This window comes from Parasteatoda tepidariorum, chromosome 8 (genome assembly GCF_043381705.1).
Source record: "Parasteatoda tepidariorum isolate YZ-2023 chromosome 8, CAS_Ptep_4.0, whole genome shotgun sequence".
Taxonomy (NCBI): Eukaryota; Metazoa; Arthropoda; class Arachnida; order Araneae; family Theridiidae; genus Parasteatoda; species Parasteatoda tepidariorum.
The window spans coordinates 15,930,044-15,942,930 of NC_092211.1; the positions used below are offsets into that span (position 1 = coordinate 15,930,044).

General features: G+C 27.4%; 1 protein-coding gene across 1 annotated transcript in view; it reads left to right on the forward strand.

The window, feature by feature from the left end:
* Positions 1–1,618: 1,618 nt before the first annotated feature.
* The window catches only part of LOC107457061 (serine-rich adhesin for platelets), a 30,020-nt gene continuing 18,751 nt past the window's right edge, over positions 1,619–12,887 (forward strand). The window contains exons 1-7 of the mRNA XM_043041117.2: positions 1,619–2,087; positions 2,376–2,427; positions 2,562–2,646; positions 4,008–4,067; positions 5,263–5,318; positions 8,916–9,073; positions 11,830–12,074. Of these exons, the coding sequence (XP_042897051.1) occupies positions 1,979–2,087; positions 2,376–2,427; positions 2,562–2,646; positions 4,008–4,067; positions 5,263–5,318; positions 8,916–9,073; positions 11,830–12,074 (765 nt within the window). The 5' untranslated portion in view covers positions 1,619–1,978. The remainder of the gene's footprint in view (positions 2,088–2,375; positions 2,428–2,561; positions 2,647–4,007; positions 4,068–5,262; positions 5,319–8,915; positions 9,074–11,829; positions 12,075–12,887) is intronic.

Here is a 12,887-nt window from a genome sequence, read left to right on the forward strand (position 1 = left end):
AGTCCTAAAACGCGAAGATCAAAAGTTATCCCTGGGGGGTCTGTTTTCTATTTTGTGCACTGTCAGGGCGTCAAAAATAAATAAATAAATAAACGAATTACCCTGAATAACTTTTGATCTTATAATCAGATCTTCACATTCTAGGATTCAATCTTAATGGTTTGACGGGATAATTTTTAATATGCGTTACATTTTAAAAATCCATTTTCTATTTTGTGCACTGTATAGTACTCCAAAAAAAGTGGACCACCCGGAATAACTTTCCATCTAATAATCGGATCTGCACGTTCTAGGATTCAATCTTAATGGTTCGAGGGGGTAATTTTAAATATGATATTTAATTATTACAGATAATATTTTAAGTTACGAGATCAAACACAAAAACGTACTTTCTCTGAATAAACATACCTCATTTTTCGATTGATTCCGATTTCTGACCCCCAAAATATAGGGCGTAGCCACAATCTAGAAAATATGGTTCCCATAGTTCGGTCAGAAGGGCGATGCAAAGTTTGGACGCCTTAACATAAATTTCACTTTCTGTGTATTTTGCCACATCGCGAGAACTTTTTAAGCGAATTGAAAATGTTTTGCCCTCAGTTATAAAATTATTTCATCCAAAAATAATTTCTTGCAAAAAATTTAATTTTTGAAGTTCTTTATTATTTTTTATTACTTTATTAAATATTAGTACAAAGTTTTTTGAATTGTAAGGTATGCCATTTTTCAGATAATTTTAAAGTACGCAATTACAGATGGCGAAACACAAATTTTGGCCGAAATCAGTTAAATAGCTCTTCAGAAATCGAATTTTAAATACCTAACTTTTTTTAAATTTAATTTCTCAAGAACTATTCAACCAATTTTGCTCAAATTTTGTATTTTGCCGTATAAAATTGTACTTTTCAAAAATGAAGCAAAAAAACTGTATACCTTAAGATTCAAAAGTTTTTTTTGACCAGTCTTAAATAAAATAATAAAAAATAATGAATATTTACTAAAAATTGTTTTTTACATGGAATTATCTTTGTCTAAACGAATTTTATAATTGCATGGAAAAATTTTCAATTTCGCTTCAAAAGTTCTCAAGATATAACGAAATGCGCAAAAAGTCAAATTAACATTAATGATTCTGAAATTTGGAGCTCTCACCTGACCAACCTATTGGGATCATATTTCCCCTAATGTCACTACGCCCTTTATTTTGGCTTTTGGGGGTAAGAAATCCGAGTCCGAAAAAAAGACATGTTTATTCAGAGAAAGTACGTTTTTGAGTATGATTTCGTACCTGTACCTTAAATTGTCATCTGCCGTTATTAATTAGCTTACTTGAGTCTATCCTTCCGGCCATTAAGATTGAGTTCTAGAACATGAAAGCGATGATCATTAAATTAAAGTTATTCAGGGTGGTCAGTTTCTTTTATTTTTTATTTTTCTTTGGGGCTGCACTGTACATTCCCATATAACTGAGAAGGGGGAGAGACAAGAGGAGAGAGCGTTAGAACATGGAACCTGCCTTCTCTCCAGATGACGTATTAGAGCTTTCCGTCCTGACATCTAGCGATGAATTAACTGCTAACAAAACAATATTTGCGAGTTTTCTCATGAACTTCAACTTTCATTTTAAATATATCCTATATCTGTGTCTGTAAATAAACAAATGAATTGAATTTTAATTTTTTTATCTATAATGAATTTATTTATTTATTTAAAATCAAGAATGAATTTACTGATCATAATTTTATAACCCTTGTTTTGACTTACTTATTTATTAAAATATTTTCTTGTTTTTATAAAATATTAACTCTAATGAATTGAAATAGTCAACTTGCACATTTTTGACTGAACTTTTTATTATTATTATTATTGAGAATGAATTTAAATAAATGATTTTTACATCTTTAAATTATTATTTTCACATCAAGAAATTCTACGCCTACGTTTTTGTTATTTATTCGGTAAAACTTATTCGTTTATCATGAGTACTTTTGGTGGAATTGTGGATGAGTACAAGCTTATTTCAATCGACTGTTTTCGGCAGAAAAACTATGAATCATCTACATATTTTTTATCTCATTGTCACTTAGGTACTACAAACAAATATCAATACTTATAATATTCAAACATACAGTTATAAAACTAATAAATCTTTGTTTTTAGTATTTTTAACATTTTTAAAAATCATAAGTAGCAACCCTACTGGACTCAGTGTTACTTTATAACAATTGATAATCGAGCTTATATCAATTATATCTATCTATTTATTTTTTCTAGTCCAGTTGCAAAAAATATTTTTTTTTTTATTACCTAATTTGTGATCAGGTAAATTTATTTATACCGAAACCAAATAAAATTACTATTCATATATTTTACAGATCATATGCATGGCCTACGTGATGAACATTTCTGGTTTCTGTTACAAGGAAGGTTTGTTTAGTTTTTTTTCTTGATTGAGATTTCTTGGTCATTAAAGCAATACATTAATATTTATATTTTATAACATACTTTATATGTTAATTTTTTATTATATTTTAAGGCATTAAAAAGATTATGTTTTGCAGGGGTTTCAGCAAAATTTATCTTTCGGAGGTCTCTGAACATCTGTTGAAGAATGATTCAAGTTATAGTCACCTGTCAGAATATTTAGTATGTATGCTTTATTAAATCACTTTGATAAGTTAATAACTTTATAACTTAAAGAAGTAAATTTCTGTTTATATTTTTGCTTTTCTTTTTAACTGAAAATATTAGCATTTCAATAAATTAATTTTGTTCAGCAAACAAAAAGTGTTTTTTAATATGTTTTATGAGATAAATTTCTATATGTTTGGCTAAAAGGATGAACAATTAATTTCGAAAGTTTGAGAATCAAGCTTTTAGATGTTACACTGGTTACTTTTGAAGCTTTAACACAGGTTTAATCGCAGCTTTTTTCTGCTCTTTTCTTAATTTACATTTTCATGCTCTATGATAAAAGAAAACAAAAGATCATTTTAGCATATTAAATAACCTTTAGCTTTACACTGATATTGATTGTTCCTCATTTGAGTCACCTATTTTTCTTTGTTGTGCTTTCCTGTCTCCGTGCTTAAAAACAAGCGAAGTTGTAAGAAGCGAAACTGTACAATCACATAGAGACTTGAGAGGGTGCAGGCTTGATTAATAGAAGAAAAAACAATTAAGTTTTAAATAGAAATTTTGAAAGTGCATTCTTTTTAGTATGATTAAAATAAGCCGTGGTGGCTCAGGAGATGGAGTGCTTTCCTCCCAAAGATGTATGTGTTTGTATCTCAGCAATGGCTAATAGATACGAATTCTGTACCAGGCTCAGACCAATTGCAGAGTTGACGTTAAATATTCTCTGTGGTAGATGGATTATGGGTTAGAGTCTCCTTGTTTTCAGGTTTTCAATATGAGGTTTTCCTCTCCATGTAACACAAATGCAGGTTAGTTCAATCAAAAAGTACTGGTAAAGGCAATTTTCTCCCTATACGTGATCTGAGAGTTCCATTGTTTTCTGCTTTGGGTTCAAAATTGCAAGGTTATGGAATTGAACATTGATAGTTGTGAATTCAAAATTGGGTCAGTTGTTCAATGAGGGTTATAAAATATGATTAAAAAACTAATTTCTTATAATTTTTCATAAATTTCCTACGTAGAAAAGAAACCTACAATGATATGATTATAAAAATCTTTCTTTTTAGCAGTTTGTGGAATCTAATTTTTACCTCTTATTTTTTTTTGCAACTAACAAGTTCTCAGTGTTTAGCTTTTTTTTTTACTTGATTGACTTTTGCAGAGAAAAATTATGCAGGCAAATATTGTAGCATTATTTTTCTGTCTTTAATAATGTGATCAAAAACTGCAAATTAAGGAGGGGAGCTAGAATGAACATTTTAGGTGATTTTTTTTTTATCAGTCAAATTTCCTCTGTAAAATATCATAGATTGTATATATATATATAATGCAAATTCATTATGCTTCCCCTACATTCTTTAAAATTTTAGGTAGGTCTACCATTAGAACAGCCTAAATTGATATTGATTCCTGACATAAATGGAATGGAAGTAAGTCTCTTAAGATTTTTTTCTTTTTAGCATTTCTTATTTTAAATTGTGTTCCTTTTTCTTGTGTTCTTTGCAGTTTTAAAAGAACAAACAAATTTGGTCAAAACTAATTTTTTATTCTTTTAATTTTAATTCAAATTGCATTAAACAATTATAATTAAATTAGAAAACTCTACTAATTAGAAAGATCAAGTGAAAGAAGGTTTTAAGTTTTAAAAAACTATTCTATAAGCTATTTACACTAGGCTCCATAATTTACTTAATCGTAATTTACCCACTTTTATAATTTGTTAAATAAGTTTTGCTCACATTTTTTTGCATATTTTGACAATGTAAAATCAAAGTTGTTTCCTGACTTTAAAAATGCTCTGTAACCTCAAAAAAGGTCATTTAGTCCTGTTCTTTAAAAATAACACATCCATTAAAAATATTAATTTTAATGACATAATGTGTTTTTAAAAATAACATAACATTACGTGCTTAATTATAATTCATTAAATGTCCTTGTCTGTTTGTGTGGCAGGGCATGAAATTTCAGTTCTATAGGTACTATGTGTACTAAAATTTTTGCTCGCCTTTATTTTGCATTTATAAAATGTTTGAATAATTTTTAAAATGTTAGCATTTGAGGTATGAGGAACTTTATGGTGGCTGATATCATAAAATAATGTAGAAATTATAAAAACAAAACATATATATTTCGATAATAAATATATAAAATCAAAATAAGTTTGTCTTAAGGTTTTAAAATTTTCAGAGTCAATGGTTTCAGAAGAGAAAAGTAAGTGACTCAGCCTTTTTTTGTTTCAAATTTGAAAAGAATGATGTCACTTTAATGAGGCACCATAATCTAAGCATACATAGTTTAGTTTCTTAATTCTTTTAAACAGCAAATTTAAATTCTTTTAAAATTTAAATTTTTTGTAACTCAATTTTTTTTAAACGATTAAATTTATTTGCCAGTCCTAAATATTTTATTTCCAATAGATCATTGTTTTTTACTTTAATTTTGTTAAAAATTTCATTGTTTTTTACCTAAATATGAAATCTAAATATATGTATTTAATCCGAACCATTATGGAACACGCTATGTGTATGAATTCTATAATATAATCTCAATATTTTTACTTAAACCAATATTTCAAATACTTTATCATAGATTATGCATTTTTTAAAATTTATTTTTATCTTCTAGAATTCAAGGGTTGTTGTCACTCTACTAACCGCTGGCCATTGTCCTGGGTCTGTTATGTAAGAAAATTAATTTTATACTTTTTTATAATACTCTTTAAATTTCTATATTGGTAAATGTACCAATTTTTCTTTCATGTTAGGTATGACAAAATTATTTAAATATCTTTGACTATCATTAGTTATTCTGCTTTTTATTCTTGTTACAAAATGCAATGTATTTATTTCAACATTATCAGGGGTCTGTCCAGGCCGAATTTACTACCGTTTAGCGGTACCTTCACAAATTCAACTTTAGGAAAAACGGTAGTTTCACAAATTCAATTTTGGAAAAACGGTAGTTTCACAAAATACTTTTTCTTAAAATTTCATTTTTGTATCCCTTAAGAAACGATAAATCCATATTTTTGTGTTGATTTCTTAATATAATTTTTAATTTTTCACAAATTACGTCTAAATTTTCACAAAATAGGTACCTGTCAGAAAAACCTAGACAGACCCCTGATTATGTTTTGTAACAAGAGAAAAGCTGAGAAAACACCAGGGCTGATTGTGCTCCGGAAGTTTCCGGAGATCGAAGGTCGACGTTTCAAAAAATCATTGATCACAGAAGTTTCCGGAAATCAAATTTTCAAAGGTGGAAGGAACTTAAAAACACAGTTTATTATATTTGTTTGTAAGGGAGAGCCAGAGAGATACTTTATAACCTCATATTCATGATTAATATTAATTTTTTATCAGTAAATAGTTGTTATAATCATAAACTCAAGAAAGACATATTTGTAAATTTTAATTACTTCTCATCATAGATATGTGTCAATGGTATAGGTATGTGTAAAATTTTAAATATACTTTAAGTAAACTAAGAAATATTGAGAGAAAGGAAAAAAACCTTGTTTAAATTTTTTTCAATTTAAACTGTTTTGTTTTTTTTACCCAAGAAATTTTCCAGAATTTTGACTTAGGCTCACAATCACCCTGAAACATGAAAGGGTTTCATTTCTTCAATACGTGATTATTACCCACATGTTTTTCATTAGTTATAATACCATAAACAATAATGCTCTTTATGTGTGTGGGCATGCATTTATTTATGTATGTATTTATCTATCTGTTTATCTATCTATATATACATATATATATATATGTACAGTGAAGCCTGCCTCAGGTTAGACGGACATTCTTGGGACTGAAAACATTTTCGGACTACGAAAGTTGTCCATTTATGAGAAGGATACACTAATAACAAATTTTAATGCCATGAAATGTTTTTAGAATAATTGCACTGATATAGAAATATTTCAATAATCTGTAACTACTGTTTACATTCATATTTATTTACACTTTTAAAAAATATTTTTCCAATACAAAGAGAAATTGAGAAAGTTTGATATATGTTCATAGTATTAGATGTAGCTACTGATAAATGAATATGTTTTTCCTTTCTACAAAGACATTCAAGTTAGTCATATGATAGCGAATTGACGGTCTTAATCCTTCGTCACTTCCTCAAATTATTAGGTTTACACTCCTTACACCTCTCCATTACTTGATAGGAAGTGGAGTAATACCACCTTCAAGGTAAATTTCTTGCGATGCACAGAAGAAAGAAAGCAGCAATACATACCTGTAAGGCACTAGACCCTAGGGGAAGCTCTAATATTCACAATAGATCATCTGTCAAGTGTAAATGTCATAATAATGTTTGATTTATATGAACACCTCAATGACTTTTTATTTTTTACCCAGCTGTGTTAAATACAGGAGTGAAATTGAAATAAAAGAATTTTCAGCGGGAAAGAGGAATTTAAACAATTTAATGCATAATTTCAGCTTGTGATGAGATCTCTTAACTTGTGTTGCCCTGATAAAAATATACTGCTACCTAAAATACCTCGCATGTGCGTATCATTTCCTTTTTCTTTGCAAATAAAGGTAGATGATGGGAGAAAGATTTATTTTTTAGTAGTGAAATATATTAATATTTTTAGTTATGGATAAGGCAAAAAATTTATTGTTTAAAAATGGTGGAACGTTGCATACATTTGTTTTGTGAATTTAAAGCGAATTTTTTTTTTTGGTCAAATTTTAAAAAATTAGTGTATGGTTTAAAGAGATAGAAAATAACTTTTTGGATCATAAATAACTGCCAGCATCCTCTCTGGAGGATTTTTTCTTAAAAAATTCACAGAGAATTAAAAATTAAAATCATGTCTGTAATGAGAGGCGTGAATTTAGTAGGAGTGTCTGTAACGTGAGGTTTTACTATATATTTATATATATAATAAGAAGTGTTGTAACTCATTGGCAGCCTACAGCACCACATACTTTTTGAATGAAGATGTATTGGGTCTCGTTATGGCAACAATTGTTCAGCAACGTGGTGAACAGCAAAAGCTGTAAACCATGTTGCTATTGGCTGAACCCTACACTATAGACTAAAACTAAATATAACATTAAAAAGGTTTCAGCCAAATTCATAGCAATTATTGGATTGAAGATGGTGCATCATAATTGGATTAAAAATACCTTGTTATGTTTTAGGCATTATCGACAATGTAAACCTCAGAAAGTAAATGAAAACCTAAATTTTAAATTTTGCCAAAAATTGATTGCTGAAATTAATTGGAAAATTATTATATTAAAGCTTAGCATAAAAATTTTCACTTTCCTACATAAAGTTAGTTTTATTGTTTCAAATTCGTTTGAATCTGATAACTTCAGCAATAATGCCCCTGAGCACTTTGACATTAATGGAATTAAATGCTTTTTATTCTTTTGCATGTGTTTATTAGAGTACAATGGCTTTAAATTTTAAAAAATCTTTTCAAAATACAAATTCATTATATGTATATCTATTCATATATTTCAGAGTGTGTAGCGTTTTTAAAAAGTGCTTATTTTCGATTTTCGCTATTTAAAAACCCTTAAAGGTGCTATTTTTATAGGGTGTTTTTAAAAAGTGTTCCTTTTTCAAAATATAATCTTTTACTTTTCCCTTTTGGAAAATGAGATTTTAATTTTGATTCTAAGCAGTTGTCAAAAGTAATATTTGATGTAAAGCATCTTTAAATGAAATCAAATTTTAGCTTTTCGTTTGAATAAAAAAGAATTCAATTATTCAATTGAGTGAGACTTTATGTAGCAAGTATATTTAGCTTAGAAACCAAGACAAATAGAAAAAATATAAGTTTTAATATCTACAATATTTGTTTGGTTGCTAGACGCTGTTTAAATAGATCAGAGTCCTCTCAGGATACAGTAAACTAGTTGCATTCGGGAGCCTAATTTGATGCATTTTTTAAAAAATATTTTAGGAATGTATTTGACATGGTCCATAAATTTTTTTAAAAAGGAAGTAACATAATAAATGTAATGCTCTTTAAAGTACATTTGTAAGATGATTTTGGTTAACATTGTTTTTTGAATATTTTTAAAAGAAAGCAACCAGATCTGTCTATCCTAATGAAATGATATATGAACACCAATCCAACCAATATTGTCAAAAAGAATTATCAATGCTAAGTATCAGTTGTATTGAAATGAAATATGGATACTTTTGCGATATTACTAATCATGCAATAATTGGATAACTATGTGTTTAGATTAGTTTATAACAATATCCTGAAAGTTTTTGTATTGAAATTACATTTTTAGGTTTCTAATCGAAGGAGATAATGGNCAGCGACTTTCGTTCCAGGCGATGCATCAGAAATTTGATTTAAGCTGTCGAATAAAGAAGACGAACGATATAGCGATACAAGACACGCAAGAACCTTTACGTTCCGATGCCAACTCGCGCTGGGGAAGACGATGTACGTATCGTTATATTGAAACGGCCTTGATTGATGAGCGGTAGAATCAGTTTTGAGAACATATATCGTGATCTCGCATGTTCGTTACCGCACCTCTTAGTTTTTTTTTTTTCTTCTTTGTCGCGATTTGATATCGTTTCTTGTAGATTATTTTCAGTGGGACTGACTTCGTGATAGTTACCTTGTGCTGAACGTAAGCTATTACTGAAAAGAATGTATAAAGAAGTGTTTCTTAATTAATTAGATAATTTTTTTTGAAACAAAACTTTCTTTTTTATTTTTAAATGTGAAAATTAATTTTGATATTATATGTTTAAGTATTATTTTACATTATTGAATTCATTACAATCGGAAATCTAATTTAAGGTGCCCATAAAAAATTAAATTAAAAATTAATTAAATTTGTTAGGCTATTTTTTACTTTATTTTAATTTATTAAAAACTGTTTGGATAAAATAATAATTTAATGGGTTTTTATTACTTATTTTAAATTTATAAATCTTTAGTTGTTTTTGTTTTGGTAAATAAAATTACAACGAACTTATTTTTGAAATTTTCTTTCTATATTGTTAGGTAAATATATTGATAAATTTCAATTTTATTTATTTTTTTAGTATTTATTTTTAAACTAAGAAATCTTTCGTTATTTGCGTGATCATTTTTATAAAATATAACATTAATATCTTTCTTAAGCAAAACCTATACATCAAATTAATAAATTGATTTAAATCAATCTGAGTATGAAGTTTTGATTGAAATCCGACTGTCTGCGCCTTACAAGTAAATGAATTTCAAAAATACTATATCGCGATACATCGCTATATTGCGATGTAAAAATGACGATGCATCACGATATAAAATTTCTTATATCGCCCAGTCCTAGTGTAGACAGTGGCGTGCAAAGGGAGTAAAAGTGGGCATCCAATTTACAGCAAAGTAAACCAAAACTTTAAATCTCTTTTTAACATTATTTTTTTATTGAGATTTACTTTTTAAATAGTTAAATATTTCATGAAGAATAAAATGTGGTTTTAAAACAAATATAATAAGGAAGTTTCAGGTCGTTTAAACTTGAATAATTTTTACTTTTAAAAATAATTTTTTGGAAATAATAGTTGCAGAAGAAAAACTCCTGCTTACATATACATAAAAAGGAATTTAAAATATATATTAAACTTTATATGAGTTGTTCCAATTTTTAAAAAAAGTTTTTTGGATTCCCCCCTTCTAATGATTGCATTATTACACTCTTATTGGCAACTACAGTGAAGAACTTACCCTGAGCATCCACATACCCCTGCTTAACACTTCTTGAAAAGTGAACTGAAAGAAGGTTCTGAGTGACTTATTGAACAAAAATAGAAATTTCTTCAGGAAATATCTTATTTTTATTTATTTTTTAACTGTACAACATTACATTAAAATAGACCAGGAAATATCCTTTGCAATAAAATTAAATCTCATTAAAAAAGGTTTGAAAATCACAAATCCTAAAATTTTTTCATTCAAACAACATTTGAAAATCCCCAACGGTAACATTTTAATGAAAATTTCATTAAGTGTGATTTTTAAACATTGCTTTTTATAAAATTCAACATTAACTTAAGATTCCAAGTTTCACAGATTGTTTTAAAATCCCTATGGGTAAAATGTTTAGGTTTTAATGAAAATTTTTGCATGGTTTTTAAATGTTGCTTTTAAGGAAATTCAGCATTAACTTATCTTGTCAAATCTCCAAATGTACTAAGTGACAATATTTGTGTAGTGGAAGTAGGTTTCAAGAGCAATTGGGCTACAACCAGTTGATTAGTATACTCAAAATGCCAAGAATGCAAGGATTGACAATGAGATTATCAAGAGATTTTTAGATTTTCCCATTAGATGCTTACGACTTATTTAATCAAATTTAGTAATAATTTATAAATCAAATTTATCAAAATATCATTTAGAATCTTCATCCAGTCAGCTCATCAATTATCAGAGATTTTATATACAAGGGTCATCCCAAAAAAAAAGAAGTTCTTCGCATAATTAAATTAAAAATAAAAATATTGTTGTTGTCAATGCAAGATTGGATACGTTTATACCTTTCTACTTTCAAAAATTGAAACTGTATTACTTGTGTAATATAATTTCTCTTTTGTTTTTATTTTCAACTTTTGAAGCATTCACTGCAATTCATTCCTTCAATTCAATAAAATTTGTTTTTATCTTATTTTCTTTCTCTATTATTAACAATTTATATAATTTAATTTTTAATGTTCTGGAAGATTTGTTGCAAAAAAGAATTTTTTTATCGTTAATTCATATTGAATAATTTAAGTGTTACTATTTACTGAGATTAAATTTTTCTAAATTTTCAGTGCAAAACCTTTTGATTCATTATATATTGACGCAATCCTTCTGTTCTAGAAAATACATGTTTTTACGAACTCTGGGAACTGTGAAATTTATCAATATATGAGATTGTTAAATTTATTTTGTATCTATTTACTGAGGTTAAGTTTTTTCTTTATTGATTAAAGTTTTTTTAAATTTTTTTTTCATGATTTAAGAGCCTTATAGTGTTTTGTTATGGTATTTAGAAACATCGTTTTAACAACAGTATTTTTGTACTTTTTTTTAAAATTTCATTTTTTCTAATTTTTATGCTTTTTTCATTTCTCATTCATAACCTCTCCATTCATTATATGATAGTTGGCTTAATAATATTTGTTAATAATATTTATTAATAAACTTATTTACTTTGTATCTGTTTTCTGATATTAAATATTTCTCCATTTTCAGTTTGAAACCTCTTGATTCATTATACATTGACACCACCTTCTGTTCAAGAAGATACATGTTTTTCCCCACTCGAGAACAATGTCTTGATACCGTTGTACCATTGGTGAAAACGTGGCTTGATAAAGGTTCTGATCACATAATTTTTTTCTCCTGTTCAGCTCAGTATGCATATGAGTTTGTGTTTGTAGAGCTATTTAAAAGATTTGGGGAAAAGGTAATTTAATAACTTTTATATATGCATTGTAAAATTGTTATTATTATTTCATATGCTTTACAAATACAGTAAAGATCTGCTTTTTTTGCATAATTCAGTGGCTAGGGCATTGCGGATTACCAAAATTCAAGTAAACTCAAAAACGAAAGTGGAAACTCGAAAAGTAATTTCAAACTGTATTCGTACTTATGTATATCATTTGTAGCACGATAGTGCTAACAAACGTCAGTATGCATATTGAATGCACAACATAAATCTTTGTTTTTTCCTATAAATCACTGAAATAGAAAATAGTAAATATATTCCATAAAAGTGTTCAGTTACGTTTTTTTTTAAAAGGACTTCAAGGTTAATGGTGGATTACATGCAATATAATTTTTAATCTCTTTGTGAAACTTGCAGATAGTCTACCCACAGTTTATTAGGATTCTACTGTATTATTAATTGTTTTGCAATAAAAGATTCTTTAGAAAATATTATTAAAAAAAAAGAAAGAAGAAATCTATTAACTGAAATTTTTCTTTATCTCTCCCTCTTTTTTTTATAACCATTTTAAATTCTTATTATAATTGATAAAGCATGTATTTTTTCTATGGTATCTTGAAAAGTTCCCTGACGCATATCAAAACATTTGTATTATCAAACTGTATAATTAAATTGTTTTACATCTGAATAAAAATTTGTAGTAAGCTTAATTGTTATGGAAATCAAATATGAAAGCTATAGCATGTCTAACTGATATATTTTCCATAAAGTTTGTTAGCATTAATTTCTCATTTTATTGAAAATTGCAATATCACAATTTAATAGTTA